General features: G+C 38.2%; 1 protein-coding gene across 3 annotated transcripts in view; it reads right to left on the bottom strand.

The window, feature by feature from the left end:
* Positions 1–20,192, bottom strand: part of KDM3B (lysine demethylase 3B) — a 58,475-nt gene that overhangs the window by 35,934 nt on the left and 2,349 nt on the right. For all 3 annotated transcript variants that reach the window (XM_028527844.2, XM_036014132.1, XM_036014131.1), the window contains exons 2-4: positions 7,683–7,850; positions 4,947–5,060; positions 3,284–3,389 (exon numbers count right to left, since the gene is read on the bottom strand). In XM_028527844.2, the coding sequence (XP_028383645.1) occupies positions 3,284–3,389; positions 4,947–5,060; positions 7,683–7,850 (388 nt within the window). The remainder of the gene's footprint in view (positions 1–3,283; positions 3,390–4,946; positions 5,061–7,682; positions 7,851–20,192) is intronic.

Raw genomic sequence — 20,192 nt, 5'->3', positions numbered from 1 at the left:
TGTAAATTCAGTTTATTTAGAGATTTCTTAGACTCTCCCAGGCCTCTGATTCTACCTTATCTCAATCTTCCCATTTGAGAATATAGGAAAGAGAAAGGAAACTTAGAAATAAATAAAACACTACAGGTAGCATGAAAGTGTACTCAGATCTGATACATAACATAAAAAAAAAGGAGGCTAGTAAGTTGAGTATACTATTTTGTTAAGTGACCATATGAATGATATATAACCATTTACACCCTACTATCTAACTTTCAGTTAACAGTAGGTAGAAAGTTCAATTTATGAGATTTCCAACTTCTGCACTAATGATAGTCTGAACAAATAAAGCACCTGTTTTCCTAAGAACACAGAATTTCAGACGAGATCAGGCGCATTCAGGGTGGTACTGCCATAGACAGAACATAGAATTTCTTTTTTCTTTTTAATATATTTTATTGATTATGCTATTACAGTTGTCCCATTTCCCCCCTTCTCTCCCCTCCACCCTGTACCCCCCTCCCGCCCACTTTTTCCCCCTTTAGTTCATGTCCATGTGTCATACTTGTGAGTTCTTTAGTTTCTACATTTCCCGAACTATTCTTGCCCTCCCCCTATTTTCAACCTACATTCTGTGCTACTTATTCTCTATACCTTTTCCCCCTCTCTCCTCCTCCCACCCCCCTGCTGCTAACCCTCCATGTGCCCTCCATTTCTGTGGTTCTGTTCCTGTTCTAATTGTTTACTTAGTTTCTATTGGTTTTGCTTTAGGTGTGGTTGTTAATATTTGTGAGTTTGCTGTCCTTTTACTATACATGTCTTTTCTTTATCTTCTTTTCTTAGATAAGTCCCTTTAGCATTTCATAAAATAAGGGCTTGGTGATGATGAACTCCTTTAACTTGACCTTATCTGAGAAGCACTTTATCTGCCCTTCCATTCTAAATGAAAGCTTTGCTGGATAGAGCAATCTGGGATGTAGGTCCTTGTCTTTCATGACTTGGAATATTTCTTTCCAGCCCCTTCTTGCCTGTAAGGTCTCTTTTGAGAAATCAGCTGACAGTCTGATGGGAACTCCTTTGTAGGTGACTGTCCCCTTATCTCTTGCTGCTTCTAGGATTCTCTCCTTCGTTTTTACCTTGGCTAAAATGTAATTATGATGTGCCCTGGTGTGTTTCTTCTTGGGTCCAACTTCTTTGGGGCTCTCTGAGCTTCTTGGATTTCTTGGAAGACTGTTCCCTTTGCCAGATTGGGGAAGTTCTCCTTTATTATTTGTTCAAATACGTGCTCAATCTGTTGCTTTTCCCCTTCCGATTCTGGTACCCCTATAATTCGGATATTGGAACGTTTAAAGGTGTCTTGGATGCTCTTAATCTTTTCCTCAATTTTTTGAATTCTTATTTCATCTTGCTTTCCTGCTTGGTTGATTCTATCTTCCTTCTGGTCCACTGTATTGTTTTGAGACTCATATTCCTTCCTTTCACTATTGGCTCTCCTCCTCGTATCTTCCTGCATCTCTTTTATGGTAACCTGCATCCTTTCATCTAGATTTCGTCCAAAATCTACCAGTTCCGTGAGCTTTCTGATCACCAGTGTTTTGAACTGCGCATCTGATAGATTGGCTAATTCTTGGTCGCTCAAAAGGATGAGTCCTGGGAGACTGATCTGCTCTGTTGAAAACATATTTTTTTCTCCTTTTTTTTTCCCCCGGTCTGGTTGCTCTAGTTACGGTGGGGGGCGGAGCCTTAGGTGCTCACCAGTCGCTAGATTGTGACGTTATATGTGGGGGCGGGGCGGGAGCGGGACGGGAGAAAACAATGGCAATTGTTCCGTTATCCTGGACTCAGACCCTTGTCTGAGCTTCCGGGCCGTGAGTTCTGCCCTGGTCCACAGTCGCTACCCCTCTGAGTCTGTCAGCCGCAGCTTGCGTACTCAGGGATCACCGCTGTGTTCTTGCGCCCTGGATGGCTTTTGCGCCGAGTTCGCACCAAACTTTCCCCGACCTCTGCGCACCGCCGCCGACCCGAGCCAGCCCCGCGCCCGCCCGGCTCTTCTTCTCCTACCAGTCCGGATGAACGCCTGTACTTCAGCTTCTTAGATGCCCGACTTCCATTCAGATAAATCCTCTGCCGGATCTGGGTGTTATTCTGATAGTAAATTATTGTTGTAAATTATTGTTTTTCTAATCTTGGTTGTACGAGGAGGTACAGTGCGTCCACCTATTCCTCCACCTTGCCGGAAGTCCGACAGAACATAGAATTTCAAAGATACTACTTTCTCAACTGGTAATGTTACCCTGCAATTTCATCTGAGCTTCCAAGGAAGACAGTTTCTCTCTCCTGCATATCTAACACATTTGAGAATATACAGCCCAATCATTAGTTATTTTAAATTACCTCTCAGAGTTATAATTAAGTTTTATTAATTTTTCTATACATACGGATATACATCTCTACCTCTCATTCTGTCCAATTTTCTTCTGCTATAATTTTTTTCTCACATTCTTTCTTCCCCATACCTTTTCTTGATTATTAAACATCATTTTATCCTGACACTAGCCAACACTGGTAGGCCAGTGTTCCTATTCTTACCTTTACCTATTTACATTTAGTTTGACAGAAGAGAACCAAGGACACTATTTTACTGAAAACCATGATCGTGATGAGGTTCAGAAAGGAAGAAGAGTGGATGTATGACATGAAGGGAAGGACAGATGAAGCAACAGTCTGCTCTTTGTAGAGCATCTTGGGCAACTGTATCTGAACATGAAAAAGGTAATAATTCTTCCTTGTTTTCAGTCTTAAAAAAATAACATGATATTAATGTGAATTGAGTCTGTGGACACCTTCCTTTATGAATATATCTTGTACTCTAAGTTGTTATAATGTTAACTGTCTTTAGTCCTTGACACCCTATTAGACAGTAAGCTCAAGAAGAGCATAGATTTTCTAGCTCATAGTTATATCCCCAGTACCTTAACATTCTGTGTAGTTCACAGTTTGTCCTTAATACATATTTAAGGAATGAAGAAACAGCAAAGCAAAACTCACAACAAAACTGTATATTATGAAATGTAATACAAAGAGGAAACAGTGGTCTGAGCGAGATCCTATTTTTCCAAAGTCTAGAGATCCAGCTAACTGTAGATACTCTTGATTCTACACACACACACACACACACACACACACGCACACAAAGAACAAGCACAGATATTTAGATTTGCATAGTATCTTCCCCATTCCATCACTTTCAACACTGACATACATTTGACTCAGAATTCAGGAACAGAATACTACCTGTCCTTACCTCGGCTGAATATCTCTTGTAGCTTTTGGTCACTGATCAAAGCGTTAACTGTTTCTCTCAGTGCAGTGTGTTCCAAAAGAATTTGGTTTTGGCTATCTGTTCCCATCTGGTAAAGATAAGAGAAGAAAACAACTGAATGTTAAAATGAATAACAGTAACATCTAATCAGATAAGAAAACTCATACCCCTGAGGAGCTTTACATTATCATTTGTCAAAGAATGTTCTATGGAACCCTAGGCTCATGAGATCTCTGCAAAAAGTAAGGATATCTAAGGTCAGTTAGGTTTAAGAAATATTATATACTCTATCTTTCTATATACGATAGCACATTAAAGTTCTGAGAAGACATATAGGAAAAAAATCTGCTTAGGTCAGTATTTCTCATACTTATTTGACCACAAAACAACTTTTTAAATTGATTTTAAAGAGAGAGGAGGGGAGGGGGACAGAGAAAGAGAGAGACACCAATTTATTGCTCTACTTATTTATGCATTCATTGGTTGCTTCTTGTATGTATCCTGACTGGGGATCAAACCCACAACCTTGGTGTATCAGGATGACACTCGAACTAACTGAGCAACCCGGCCAAGAGAACATAAAACATTTTATTTTGATATTTATCCAACATTGACCAAGTGCCTACCCATATAAGCACTAGGATTATAAAGATGAATAAAGCAAGCTTGATGAACAAGAGTGAAGCCTAGTGAGGATGAAAAATATATCAACAAAGAAATCATCATTAAACCCTGGCTGGGTAGCTCAGTTGGTTAGAGCATCATCCTAATATGCCAGGGCTGGGGGTTCAATCTGTGGTCAGGTCACATACAAGAATCAACCAATGAATGCATAAGTGGAACAAGTTGATGTTTCTCTCTCTCTCTAAAATCAATTTAACAAAATCATCATTAATATATCACAAAACAGTTTAGAACATACTTCTCTTAATCTATGGCCTAACCACTCTGAATGTGCCCAATCTGGTCTGATCTCGAAGCTAAGAAAATATTCCTCTTAGCTGCCTCAGTAAGACAGCAAAACTATCGGAAGCCTCCTAATTTTTAATCTTCAGAGAGTAACCCTTATATCAAATATTTAATATAAAGAATTTCAGAAGACACAAGAGAAAAGATCTCTCCCAATTTTTGCTTTGGTAACTTCAGTGGACTAAGTGCCAGCCTAATGAGAAATAAATACTAGCATCCATAAATTCTTAAACTGTAATTCAGGTGTTAGTTTTTTTTAAACTATCTTATCCCTTTTCTTTGTAACTAAAGATATAGCTAAACTCTTCAATATTTAATGTTGCTCAGAATCAGCCCAAACTCCTAGCCTCCCTGCCACTGACACAAGTGCAGGCCCCCTCAGGCTCAAGTTATAGAAGCAACCACCTCTGGGAAGCCACCTCTTCTGGGGAGACCCGTAGAATTGTGGTCTTAAGTGTTAACTGATTTCAGGGTTAGGTGAGGGTCTGTAGAAGAAAGAAGGCTTAGTCACCAACTGTACTTTTTGAGGGAGCAGAAAAACAGTGAAAGATACAGGGAATTATTGGGAGGAAGTACTTTGTTTCCAAGCTAAGAGAAAAAGGGAAACACCATATTTATAGCCAACAAGGAAATTAAGGAGAAGAATAAGCTTAGTACTAGAGCAAGAATTAAGTACCTGGAATAGATGCAACCCGTTAGCATCTGACAGGAAACGAAGCTCTCTATCCAGAAGGTATTCTACTGGAACTACAGACCCCAAACCGACTTTATCTACTAGGGGAGTGAAAGTCTGTGAAGAATAATAAGAAATTGATTAGAACTTGGAAAAAAAAATCAACCAAATCTCTAACTTCAGAGAAGATAGCCATTATTATTATTTTTCACACCAGTAAATACAGATTAAGCTAAAGCATTAAAGTCCTTGGAAACATTCCCAACCCAGCATCTGCCCCTCAAATAATCAGAAAGCAAACTAGCTTTTATTTATAGTTAAATAGGAAAAGAAGAATGAGAAAGTCCTAATTTTTTCCAGAGATCTGACTAATCTTTTTGCTCGGCTTCAAGGGGGTTAACTTAACATTAAATTCCCAGAATAAAGAGTTACACCATTATCATCTCTAGAACTCCTAAAATCTTTGTGAGATTTCTAAAATAACCACTGGTATAAATATACATGAGTACATTCATATTTCTGTTTCATAAATAAATAGCCTACAAAGTCACGGAGTGGCCCATGAGTTTGAGCTTATTCTAAAAGTTGAATTGGAAAGTGACCTTAAAAACAAATGAAAAAAGAGAGTGTAGCAAGTGATGATACTGTAAAATCACTAGGTGAAAAATATTTGTTTTGAACATTACTTAATTTGGTTAGCCACAGAACTATATTAAAAAAAAAAATCTTTAGCCCTGGCTGGTGTGGCTCAGTGGATTGAGCACTGGCCTGCAAACCAAAGGGTAGCCGCACAAGAGGCAACCACACATTGCTGTTTCTCTCCTCTTTCTCTTTTCCTTTACCTCTCTCTAAAAATAAATAAATAAAATCCTTAAAAAATTTTAATTATTTATGCTAAAATTTTGCTAACAAGGAATAGATACAAACAAATGGATATTTTCAGAATTAAATTTCATAGCACTATTTTGTCTGACTTAAGAAACCAAAACTTAATACTTTAAAACTGTAAACACAAACAAGAAAAGTAAAAATAAAAAAGTGGGACTACATCAAACTAAAACAGCTTCTGCATAACACAAGAAATGATCAACAAAATGACAAGTCAACATAAGAAATTGGAGAAAATATTTGTAATTGTATATCTGATAAGGGGTTAACATTCATCAAAGCTATGAAAATCATATAACTCAATAGCAAAACACCAAATAATCCAATTTAAAAAGGAGCAAATCACCGAAATAAACATTTTTCCAAAGAAGATACAAATGGCCAATAGTTACACAAAATGGGGCTCAAAATCACTAATTAGGGAATGCTAATCAAAACCACAATGAGATATCACCCTGAGCCAGTCAGAATGTCTACCATCAAGACAAAAGATAACAGGTGCTGACATGGATGCAGAGAAAAGGGAACCCCTGTGCTCTGCTGGTACAGCTACTGTGGAAAACAGTATGGAGGTTCCTCAAAAATTTAAAAATAGAACTACCCTATGATCTAGTAATCCCACTTCTGGGAATATATCTGAAGGAAATTAAATTACTATCTCAAAGAGATATCTGTGCGCCAATGTTCACTACAGCATTATTTACAATAGCCAAGAGATGGAAACAATCTAAGTGTCCAGCGATGGATGAATGAAGAAAATGTGGTGTGTGTATGTGTACACATGAATGTTATGCAGCCATAAAAAAAGAAAATCTTGCTCTTGGCAGCGTGCATGAAACTCCAGGGCATTATGCTAACTGAAATAAATCAAAGAAAGAAAGACAAACACTGTATGATTTCACTTTTTATGTGGAATCTAAAAAACAAACCCCACTGAACTTATAGACACAGAAAGTAGAGTGGTGGTTGCCAGGGGAGTGGGGGCGGGGGGGTGAGGGGAAGAAACAGGTAAAGGTGATCAAAGGGTACAAACTTCAGTTATATGATGAGTCAGTTCTGGGAACCGAACATAAGCATGGTGACTATAATTAACAATACCATATTGTATACTTTAGTGAGGCAAAGAATGCAGATCTTAAAAGTTCTCACCACACACACACATAAAAAGGTAACGATGTGAGTCAACGGACGCGTTAACTGACCTTGTGGTAATCTTTTCAGATTAGGTATGTACATCAAATCATGGTGTACACAACCATATACAATATTATATGTCAACCATATCTCAACATGGCTGGGAAAAAATAAAATAACTTCTATGGAAAAAAAATAAGGATTACAAACATTGTTTCATAGCCTTACTATGAGAAAAGACTAAGAAAGAAATATTATTAGAAACAAAAAGTATCAAATATCTAATATAAGGAGTTTCAGAAGACACAGGAGAAAAGATCTCTCCCAATTTTTGCTTTGGTAACTTCAGGATAAAAGTGATTTAAGGACAGCTGGTGGCTCAGTGGACTGAGTGCCAGTATGAGGACAGAAAGGTCACCAGTTTGATTCCTGGTCAGAGCACATGCCTGGGTTGCAGGCCAGGTCCCCAGCAGGGGGTGTGAGAGAGCAACTGACTGATGTTTCTGGCACACAGTTGTGCATTCTGACAATGGGTTTGGGGGAACCCTCTCTTTCTCCCTCTTTTCTCCTCTCTCTAAAAGTAATTAAATAAAATGGTTTTTTTTTTGTAAGTGTGTTAAGGACAAATCTCAGTATTTGGAGAATTCTAAAGAGTTCAACCATAGCTCATAGGATAGGAGTAAAGTCCAAATATGTTCCCAGCTAATAAACACTCACCAGAGCTGGCCACTGTGCAATTGATACTCGAGTGCCCTGGACAAGGACTGGGTCCTTCCGGGGTGCCCATACTAGAGAGCCTTCCAGCAGAAGCACAATAACTTCTTCGGCATGAACTTTGACCCAGGAGTGTTGCTTCCAGTTACAGCCATCAAATTCTACAAAGATCTGCAAAAAAGAGATAAGCAGTTTGGAGGGCACACTTGAAAAATCCCATACTATTATATATAAACAAATATAAACCTCATTTTGAACAAATGACTAGGAAAAATTCTACTAACTTGTTTTTAAGTTCTTTTAATGGATTTTTAAATAAAAGCCAATCTTACTTCAGAGCCAGGTCAGCCCTACTCTGAAAGGGGGGACCAGAATGAAGGAGGAATGATTATCCACAGTAGTAATTTTTAGCTGTGAAACGACTGATATTTGTAACTTAGTTTCCAATTCATATGTGTGCACACTAGTTGGGGGCTTACTATGATAAGGCACTGTGGTAGGCTCAGAAATACAAAGAGAAATCTAGCACATTTCTTGGTCTCAAGGAGCTCACAGTCTAACAAGTAGGAAGAAATCTTTTACACTCCTACTGAAAATGATCATGAATTTGTTTAATTTTTTGAACAGGTGGCATGTGTGCATGATACAAGGTTCAAAAGAATAAATACTGCGGGGAAAAAGTTGCCCTCCTAGTGCTGGATTTTTAAAGTACCACTGCCAGCAGCAATCTTGTATCTGCCAGCAAAGGCATGCCCAGAAGAGACACCCCACTTTCTGAGATATGCTTAAGTAGACATTTTAAGTTTTTTTTAAAAGCAATTCATATAAAATGAAACCACATTTTCTAATAAGTAGTGTGGTTAGGTTTGGCTTTTCCATTAAATTCTGACTTCTGAGCATGTTCAGCAGACATAGTAGAAAGGGCAGTATATATGCATATAGGTATCAATATTTAGAATAGATATGTCCAGTGCCTCAAATATAACTGATCACAGAAGAAGGGTTAGAGTATTTATTTATATTCCACTTCATTTTAAAAGAATTTCAGTTGGTTTTGGGGAAACAATGCAATAAAATGATAAAACATAAATTTAAAACACCAGGGCCAAGTAAGCTACATCAGGAAGTCACTACCAAAGTGTGAAAGGGAAAACTTGAGCAGGCAATAAGGATCTAGGATCTGAGAGGTAAGACAGGTGTGTCTTATCACAAGGGAGGAAACCAAGACTTGAGGCAGAAGGAGTGACTTGCATCTAAACAGTTATAGGATCTAAACAGTTATATAACTGAGCGACATATTTAGCTCTAAGCTTCCTTTTTACAGGCCAATCTGAAAATGGAGAGGTCAGCTGCATAGCTCTAACAACAAACAAACAAACAAACAAACAAACAAAAATAAACATAAAGCAATTACTCAGGGAAGCAACCCTTTTCCAATGGCCTGGCTCTGTAAGAAATTTCTCACATTAAGTTTCCTCAGGCAACAATGAGCGAAGTAGGACAATGTCAGAATCCCCACAGCAGAGACTCCAAACTGGAAACCATGGAATATCTGCAAGCACTAAGGGCACAAAGCAGACTCAGGCACCAAGAAAGGTAATAGTCGCATAATGAACAAAGCTTGGGGCTTATGTTCCAGGAGGCTTGGATTTGAGTCTTAGCTGCAAAACTTAGGCAAGTCACTCCTTCTGCCTCAAGTCTTGGTTTCCTTCCTTGTGATAAGACACACCTGTCTTACCTCATAGACTGGTTGTGAAAATTAAATAAATGGATTCAAAAGCAGTCTGGCCCACGACAAAGCATTACTTGGACAATAACATGCTATAAGATAAACAGAAATAAACTAAAGATAAAGTGTGGGAGATGTTCAGAGGCAGGAGAGATCACTTCAAGTGTGCAGAGGGACTGATATGGGCTGAGGCCAAGAGTCCCACCACATTCTAAGAAGCCAGGAGCTTCAGCACACCGTGGGGAAGGAGAAGGAGCTGAGGCGAAAACAGACCTAGAGTCAGTAGGAAAGATCTTGAGTACTGGGATACAAATTTTGCCTTCATCCAGCTGCCTATGGGAGATAGGTGTGCATGTGTGTGTATAAATCCAACTGCCATTAAAAGAGTTCAAGTTGAGGTCAATATAGGAACAGAGCAGTTGGTTTTAGGAAAACTCAGCCAGCTAGCAGTGGGTGTAGATGAGTTAGAGGGCAGGGGTGAAAGAGTTTTTTTTTCCTTTTTAAAAAATATATTTTTGTTGAATTCATTGGGGTTACATTGGTTAATAAAATAGGCTGCAAGTGTATAATTCTATAATATATCATCTGTATATTGTGTTGTATGTTCACCACCCATTGTCCAGTGTCTTCCTGTCACCATTTATATCCCTTCTGACCCTCTTCTACCTGTCCCCAACCCCCTAGGGAGTGTCCTTAACATGACCTAGAAAGGGAGCAGGGAGGCTACGAAGAAACAGACTTGTGTTCATGAGAATCCATGAGTCCCATCAATAAAATTGATGACTAGCTGAATATAAGGAAAAAGGAAAATGTTTTTAAATTTTATTATTTTTAATCTTTACACAAAGATACTTTTATTTCATGGCTTTTTTTTAAGGGGGGTGGTGGAGAAAAACATTGATGTGAGATAGACACATCACTTCTGGACCCCAGGATCATAGCCTCTAGTCCAGGGATTTAACACACAACCTAGGTATATGGCCTGACCAGGAATTGAACCAGCAATCTTTTGGTTATGGGACAATGCTCCAATCAACTGAGCCATACCAGCCGGGGCCAAGAAAAATTTTAAATGACTTGGGTTTTGCATCAGAGCCCAGGAGAACAGTGAGGCAATTATACAATTGATGTCAGGAGAAGGCAGGCAATGGCTGAAGAGCTAACTACCTTGCAAGCCATGAAAAGGAACATGGGGTGTTCAATGCCCAGGCTGAATCTGACCCTGAGTGACAGTTCTCTGCTGGGCATTACTTAGAACACCAGAGGCTGAGGCTCCATGGTGACTGACAGCTAGGTGCCATGCTACAGTTCCAATCTGCCAACCTCTTTAAAAATCAACATGTGAGTCACAACATTCTAAGTCATACCAACACACAAATATAAGAATACTTAAAAAGTCATTGTACCAAAACTGTCACAATCTGTATTCTTTGTACATAAGAACTTAAACATTTAAAAAATTAATATCCAGAAACCCATCATCACATATCTGAAAACATCAAGGAAAAGCTGAAATATTTGAAAGCCAGATTTCACCCAATTTAAGGGCAATTATCTCTTAACCTGCCTGGGCAAAGGAGAAGGAACAAAGTGTTTAACTTGTTCTGGGATCAAACCATAGTCCTGTTTGTTCTGGGATCAAACCACAGCTCCAGGTGAACAATGTGGAATGTGGGTGGATGGATATAAACCTGTTCTCCCAAAAGTGAGGCTTACTTCCGGCCCTAGAACTGTGCCTCACCTCCAACTAGAGTAATGGAAGCAGTTAGAACATGTAAGGTAGGAATCATTTCCCATCAAAGTGCACAGAAACACAAACTGGTACAATGGCAATGACCAGGCTCCGGGGACAGGAGAAGGGATACAAACTAACAAAAGTCAATGGTGGTGGTTGGGTTGAGCCAGGGAAGGTCAAGGCAAGCTGACAGTCTGAACAGAACAAGGCTAAAACACAGTTTGAGTTGATTTTTAAGAAAGCCTTAGTTTTTTTTTTCTATTAGAGTAAAAGTAGCAAATAGCTGTCATGCTGTCTAGCTAGAACCCAAGTACGAGATGTAAAATATTTCAGTAGTTAAGAACAGTTAGTAGTAAAACTCTTGCTTTTATTTCAAAATTCTTTTTATGGTCTACATGTGATTTCCATTAATTTTAGTGACATTAAACTAAAAAAAATTCTTTAAAACTCAAATAAGTTATCCTAAATTTGATAAAATCAGTAGCAATAATCTGAGAATATAGACCTTCATATTTATCATGTAATCAGGTTATCATCAGTGTAGATTCTGGTTCTCTCTAAGGCGATTCCTACTACAGTTAATATTTTATTCACCCGCTCAGCAAGAACAGAATGCCCCCTATATAAGTGTGTGTAGCACCAAGAAAATCAAGTGGCCCTGGATGGTGTGGCTCAGTGGATTAGAATGCCAGCTTGCAAACTGAAAGGTCACTGTCAGGGCACACGCCTGGGTTGAGGGCCAAGTCTCCAGGTGAGGGTGTGCAAGAGGCAACTGATTGATGAGTGAGAGATACATGGATGTTTCTCTCCCTCTCTCTCTCCCTCCCCCAAAAGAGAGAGAGAGAGAGAGAGAGAGAGAGAGAGAGAGAGAGAGAGAGAATCAGGTGAAAGAGGTAGCACTGGCAGGAGGGACTCACACCCTAGACAGCCAACAGAGAGGTACAGAAATCTTTACAGAGCTATGTAATAAGGGCAATAATTAAGATTTGATTTGAGTATGCTTTGTTAGGCTAGAGAAGGCAAATGCCTTGGGAAACTAGAAAAGTTTCACAGAGGAGACAGCAGCATACAAGCTGGGTCTTAAAGGACAAGCTGCATTATTCTGGCAGAGAAGGTAAAGACTTTCCAGCAGGTGCAAAGGCAGAGAAACATAAAAGACTGAGTGCTCTCAGAGGAGGGGGAGAGTAAGTTGTAAAGAGCTTTGATGGGCATGTTAAGAAGATAATAAATTAAAACCTGGTAACAAAGGTATCTTGTTAAAAGAACCAGCACAGTGGTTCTTTTGATCTTAAAAAAACTTTTTAATTGATTTGAGAGAGAAAGAGAAACATCAATTTGTTGTTCTTATTTACATATTCACTGGTTGCTTCTTCCATGTGCCCTGATCAGGGATCAAACTTGCAACCTTGGCCTATCAGGACAACGCTCTAACCAACTGAGCTACCCAGCCAGAGCCTTCTGACTTATTTTTAATGTGCATCTTTAGATAGTGTCTAAATTCCCCAGCTGTCAATCCCTGTTACACCTTTTGCTCTGTCACCCAGCTGTGTCTCATAAACCTGGTCCCTAGATACATGTGAGTTTATGTTGCTTGCTACAGGCCTCAGAGGAGCCACTGATAGTTCATATTTAAAATTAGGTGAAAAGCTAACCAGACTTTAATCACACTATGGAGTAATATAGAGACATTTTTTAAAATGAGGTATATCTAAAAGACTAATGTGAAAAGACCTCCAAGATAAATTATATGGAAAGAGCAAGTTGCAGATTATTAGGAGGAGAGAGTGGGGTTGTGGGATGGGAGGAAGCTTGGTATAGGAGGGTGTAAACCGTGAATAGGGGATGAGGGGAAGACACCTATTAAGAAGGGCTCCTAGTGACTGACTGGGCTCACATTTTTAAAAACTGCCTAGCAGCCATTTCTGCACAGGAACCTCTCAAACAACCTGCACCTCATGGAGAAGCCTATGATGAACTGCCTACCGGGGCTGTGCTTCTGCCATCTGAGCCGGCCCTTAAAAAGGAGTTCCTGGAATCTATTTCAACCAGAAGGACCTGAGCTTTCCCCATTCAGTCAAAGCTGTGCAACTCTGACCAATTTGAGCAGCTTCATTATGACCAATCAGGATAATGCCTTTTGGACCAAGCCTTTTGGACTGAGGATTTGGAGGCACCAGGGAAAGGGACTCCAGTCCATATAAGCCAGCTCCCCTCTGGCTTAGAGAGTGCAATTTCCCTTTCCACCAAAGGCTGCTCCTGGCTGAGCTGAAACCCCAAAGTGTGGGGCTGTACAGCCAGGCTGTATCACAATTGAGCTATTTTGCACAGAATGAATTTCCTTCTTCATGGCATCCCACATTGAGGATTCCTGTTGGCGTTGAACTGGCACCAACGGCCATCAGTTGGTGCCAATTCACCAACTGATGATGCTTTTACAGCTTAATCAGTAAATGTTCCTTCTCCTTTTCCTTTAAAATATGTAGTCATATATTACTTTTATAATTAAGCTTTAAAAAAAAAAAGAAATCAACTTTGGGATCAGGTTGGAAGATAAATCACAGAGGGAAGAAACTAAAGACAGGAAGACCAATTACAAAGCAATGATAGCCCAGGAAAGATGAAAAAGACCTAAATCACGAAGACTGCATGAATGGAAAGCAAAGTATACTTTAAAAGTTAGAGATAAAAAATAACTTGATATGGTGATGATTTTGAGAGTACCGGAAACAAAGACTAACTCCCCAGGTTCTTAAATTTTCTTTCCCAATTTTCCTATCTACATTCTAAACAAAATAGATTTCTGTTACAAATAATTTTATAAAACTAGGATAACTTGACAGCCAGGGAGTGGAATAAATGCATGTCTAGAATAGTGCTGTTCTCAAATAAAATATAATCTTCCATGGTTTCTTCATTAAGAGATAGCTTTCTCCCTGGCTGGCGTAGCTCAGTGGATTGAGCACGGGCTGCAAACCAGTGTCGCAGGTTTGATTCCCAGCCAGGGCACATGCCTGGGTTGCAGGCCATGACCCCCAGCAACCGCACATTGATGTTTCTCTCTCTCTCTCTTTCTCCCTCCCTTCCCTCTCTAAAAATGGATAAATAAAACCTCTTTAAAAAAAAGCTAATCCTATTTAAAAAAGAGAGATAGCTTTCTGAGAGTGCATCTTCACTACAGTACATTTAGGGAAGAAAAGAAAAAGAGAGACAGCTTTCTAACAATTATCCCCAATTTTTTTCTTTCTAACTATCTCAATAAATTAAAGTTAAGTACCTGAATAGCACAGGGATAACAGGAATAAAAACTCAAGCATAATACACTGCTTTCAGTGGCTGTGGAATCACAAAGATCTGGATTTGCATCCCAACCTCCCCATTTCTTAGCATGTAGCCAGGAGCAAGTTACTTTAGCCTCTGTGAGCCTCACTTCCTTTCCTATAAATAGGGACAGTTTAAGTATCTCAAAGGATTGTCACAGGATTAAATTAAATAATTAAAAGTACAAAATGCCTAGCAGACCATGTGGTTCCTGATAAGCATGCATTTCTTAAGCAAACTCATTCTAGGTCAGGTTATGGGTCGGTATGACTTAAAAAAAGAAAAAAAATTACTATTGCCATATCGAGAAACTTAAATATATGTATATGTCTCCATAATACCAATCCTGGCATTAATCCTAGGAAATAATCCTAAACACAGAAAAGACTTTATTCACAAAAATGTTCATCACAGAATTATTGATATAGCCTAAACTCTGCAACAATTTCAATATCCAAAGAAAAGGGGACAGTTAAATATATTATCTAGTCAGTAAAAATTATTTTGCCCTGGCTGGTGAGGCTCAGTGGGTTGAGTGACAGCCTGTGAAACACAGGGTCACTGGTTCGATTCCCAGTCAGGGCACATTCCTGGGTTGTGGGCCAGGTCCCCAGTATGGGGTGCTCAAGAGGCAACCATGCATTGATGTTTCTCTCCCTGTCTTTCTTCCTCCCTTCCCCTCTGTCTAAAAATAAATTAATAAAATATTTTTTAAAATCATAAGATTTTGTTAGAGCACTTATTATTTTCCTTTTAGCTATGAAAGCAATATGTTACCTATGGAAAATGCAAAAGAACCAAGAAAATTAAAATCACTCATAATACAAAAGTTTTTAGTAATACAGGAAAATAATTGCCATATTAAGTGAAAAAGGAAAACTCAAAATTGAAAATATAGTATTCACCTTTTAACAATTCTAAGAGAAGACTAGTAGATTATGTTCCAAATGTAGAGTAGTTTCTAATGAGCTGTGACACTACAGAAACTATTTTTTCTTCTTAAAATAATTTCTACTTTGTATAATTAGCATGTATTACTCAATAATCAGAAAAACAAAACATCTAGTGCTTCTAATTTAGAAACCCAAATATAATAACAAAAACCAGTGGACAATATACCTTGGATTGGGGTCCCAAATGATTCCAATAATGTCAAGACAAAAAAAAATTAGCAGTGAGTCTGTATTAATAAAAGTATATAAAAGAAAAAAGCTTAAAGATCAATCATAAATATCTTATAAGAGGGAGTTATAGAGTAGAAATTCCATAATAAATCAGAAGTGAAAATTAACAACCTAATACTTGCTTCTAAATATTTTATTTTTTAAGACAGGGTGATCAGAGATGGCCTTTTAAAAATTTTTTTTAAAGATTTTAATTATTTATTTTTAGAGAGGGGAAGGAAAGGAGAAAGAGAGGAAAAGAAACATCAATGTGTGGTTGCCTCTCATGCACCCCCAACTGGGGTCCTGACCCACAACCCAGGCATGTGCCCTGATTGGGAATTGAACCAGTGACCTTTATGGTTCACAGGCTGTCACTCAACCCACTAAGCCACACCAGCCAGGTGTGGTCTTTTAAAATAATAATAGAAAAATGCATGGGCTTCCTGCTCTTAATGAACTTACAATCTTTTAAGGGAAATAAGTTAAATATCTTGTTATCTATCTATTAACAAGAAAATATAAGGCCCTGGCTGGTGTGCTCAGTGGATTGAGCACCACCCTGTGAAGCAAAAGGTTGCAGGTTCAATACCCAGTCATGGCACAAGGACACATGCCTGGGTTGTGGGCCAGACCCCAGGTTGGGGGACTGCGAGATGCAACCAACTGATGTTTCCCTCCTTCTCTTTCTCCGTCCCTTCCCCTCTCACTAAAAATAGATAAATAAAATCTTTTAAAAAAAATCAGATAAATTCCAAAAGATCCACAAAATGCTCCAGGAGCAAAGAAAAAAAGAATGACACAGTGTGAATTCAGAAAGGCTTTACAGAAACAGTGGAAACTAGAATAGAAAGGCTTTCCTTTCTCTTTACAGGATTTTGAAGGATGACAACATTAAAAGCAAACGGTAAAGTGGGAATGAAGCAATGGCAACATGAAAGTACTGAAAGTGGAGGATCACCAAATCAGGGCCACTTGCTATAAATATTCTTTTGGCAACACCCGATTTTTCTTGCCTGATTTCTTTGCACACAGAGGATCCTTCTTATCTGTAATTTGGTCTCTTGAGTAGACCAGCAGGGGGCATCTCTGGATAGGTATATTTTTCCCTCTGCAAATTAATAACCTTACGCATGGACTTACAAATCAGTCTCTAGAGACTTTGGTTAGTGAGACAGTCCCCTAGGGCCTGATTACCCTTGAAGATACAGATAAAAATGAATTTCTGTCATTGCAAAACGGACAGGCCACATTATATGAGTTACTACTAAACAAACATAGAAGGTTTTACCCATCCATAGATGAGGGTAAAAGACACTCCAGCAGTAGGGATAGTGGAGCGGGGGAGGGGGGCTTAAAAACCACCAACCTGTCAAAGGCAGTGGAAAACTGAGAAGCAGCAACAGGTGTTGTGTCCCCTAGGCCTGGAGGAAGCAAAGCCTACAGGAGCCCACCCCAGCTGTTGAGAAAATCACTAACAGAAAATGCCATGTTACTTACCCACCATTGAGGAGGGGAAACTAAATCAACCAGAACAAGTTGGAGATGAGAACCAAGGAAATGAGTACTAAAGAAAGAAAGAAACCCTTGGCAGGTGGGGAGTTAGTGAAGCAAAACTCTTAGAAACAAATGGGTAATTAAGAGGAAGGATCTGACTGTGTTAGATCTGAAAGGGAGAGGACAGGACACTGGACAAAATGACCAAGGCATAATGTGTGAAACAAATAGAATGTAAAGACAAATAAAAACAAATAGCAAAGAACTATTAAAAATTACACACACATATATAAGACAAACTTAAAAAAAAAACTGTACAAAGCACTTGAGTGCCTGAAAAACTCAATGGCGTCTCAGTGTTTCAAAACAGACCCCCTGCTGTAAGAGAATAAGAGAATTAAGATAAAAAGTGTGCTTAGAGGAGTTCAGACTTAAATGTTAAATATTCCTTTGTAAAATCTCATTTTATTTAAAGTTTGCTAAATCATACACTGATCCACAAAAACATATTCTATTTACTTTAATAAACAGAGCATATCATCATTTATCACTCAGATATTTAACTTTTGGAATTATAGGCAAGAAAAGGGCATTTAAAGATGATTACTAAAAGCCATAAACTCCCATTTCAATTAGGGCTGAAGCTCTGTTTGTTTGAACACAGGTTGAGAATAAATATTGACAGACTGCACACTGCAAATGTACTATCCTGGACGTGACTATCGTTATTAGATAACTAGAAACAAAGTAGAGAGGTATTTATTTGAAAGGCCACCTAAACTGAGACAAAGAGGAAAGGCTGGAGGATGAGACAAAAATAAATTAATTTAAAAAAATAAGGCGGATATGCTTTCACTCCTGTTGGAAGACTCCCAGGTAGAAGAAACATGGTACTAGCTCAACACTGCTATAATTATTACATTATCTTGGATCAAAGGAATGGAATATTTTAGAGTCCACTTTTCTCCCAGATAAAAATGAAAGATTAGGAAATAAAAAATAAGGCAGATACGCTTTTATTCTTCTTGTAAGTTCTGGATAGCTAAGATAAACATTCAGAACAAATCAATGCTCCCAAAAGCATCACTTAATTCTACCATACAGTAAGTAAAGGATAGTTTACTTAATAAAACTGATGCTGCCATAATTGGTTACACTGTAGGAAAAAAGTTAGAACCCCTTCCACATGTCATTTATAAAATTGTATATGGACCAAAGATCTAAAGGTAAAAATAAATACATGAAAATATTAGAAAGAAAACTTGAAGAATATTTATTTAGGCTCAAGAAGGGGGAGCTCTTCCCAAGCAAGCAAACCAAGAAGCTATTAAGAGTGATGTTTTTTTAAAAATTTCTTTTTCCATGTGGCAGAGCAACCCATACACAAAGTCAAAAGACAAATTAGAGAAACAATTGCAAATACACTGCACAGGCAAAGGGATTAATATCACTAATACATACAAGTTGTATACAGTGATAAGACAGCTCTCATTTTTTCAATTGGGCAAAAGACAGGTGTAAATAACTCATAAGAAATGTAAAAGGCCAATAAACATAAAAAACACTAGTGATCATAAAAATGCTACATATTACCGTATTTTGCCGTGTATCATCCACACTTTTTGACCAAATCTTTCAGGGAAAAACAAGGATGCACACTGTACATGAGTATAATGATTACATACCATGGGCATAACAATGGGAACAATAATCCCATGTATAATGCGTACCCATGTTTTTGTGTGCATTATAGACTGCAAAATATGGTATTTTTCACCCATCAGATTGGCAAAAACGACAAAGAAGACACCTGTGATAGCAAAGGTTAGGGGACACAGTCATTGCATGCATTCCCTGCTGGTGGGAGCATGAAATACTATAATCTTATTGGAAAATAACCTGGCATTACCTAATAAAAAGTACATACACACGACTCATATATTCCTTAACCTAACAATCCTATTCCTGGATGGCTGAAATACAGAAACAAAAAACCATGATTACACAAAGAGGAATGTACAAGTATAATAATCACAATTCTGTGTGTAGTGCCAAAAAATTAAATAATTTGAATATCTATTGTAAGGGAGGAAGAAATGAATAAATTATGGTACAGCCATGGAATATAATGTAGTTATCTAAAAAGATGAGTAAGATCTACAGGTACTGATGCCTATGATGTAATGATAAATGGAAAAAAGAAAATGAGCAGACTGTAGATAGTGTACAGTATGCCATTTGCTTAAAAAAAAAGCAACCTCGAATGAATGTTTTTATATTTTTTGTACTAGTATTAAGAAAGATGAGCAAAGACTTCTTTGATAAGAGGGAGCTGGTTAAGGATGATTATCACTGTCTTTTCTGGTATATTTTTGGCTGACATTTCGCAAAATGTAAGTTTTGCTTTTATAACAGTAAAAGGAAAATCCAATTTTTTGGGTCTCTTTAAAAAAAATCAACCATACCAACATCTGTGAAGGTCTCAAGGTCTATGCAACTTACATGGACCAATAATGATTTAGGAACACAAAGAGGAAACTAAGAAGAGTGAAACACATGTTAAGCTAATTTCGCAACAAGACTAAAAAAAAAAAAAAAGGGCTTATTTTGAAATATAAAGAAAGCCACTCTTCCATGGGGGCGGATGTTTTCTTACTTAATCTAAAAATCTTAGCAGTTGTCAGCATGGCTTTGATGATGAAGATGCTCACCTATTAAACCCTTATCAACGAAACTCCCAAACAGGATCCTGACTTTCCTTTTCTTCAAATTTCATTTTAAGGTAGCACACAGCTTTGATACTGTTTTCCCAAAAATGTGTTTATTAAATGGGTCAGGACTATATTTTGAAAGATTTCCGAATTAAGAAAGAGAACATTAATGGAACCTAATATTGAGAAGTATTTTCAATCACTTCAAAAACTCATTCATCCAACCCTCAATTACTCATCCTTAACAGGGGGCGCCCTGCTATGCATTACTCAAAACCAAGCATGCCTGAAAACATCTTAAACATAACTGAATGAAGATCTGCCCAATCACAGGCCAGCTGCTTGCAAACTCCACCCTTG

This window comes from Phyllostomus discolor, chromosome 13 (assembly GCF_004126475.2).
Source record: "Phyllostomus discolor isolate MPI-MPIP mPhyDis1 chromosome 13, mPhyDis1.pri.v3, whole genome shotgun sequence".
In the NCBI taxonomy this organism is placed as follows: domain Eukaryota; kingdom Metazoa; phylum Chordata; class Mammalia; order Chiroptera; family Phyllostomidae; genus Phyllostomus; species Phyllostomus discolor.
Note: the sequence above shows the minus strand (reverse complement) of the source record. Positions and strands in the feature narration are given on the sequence as shown.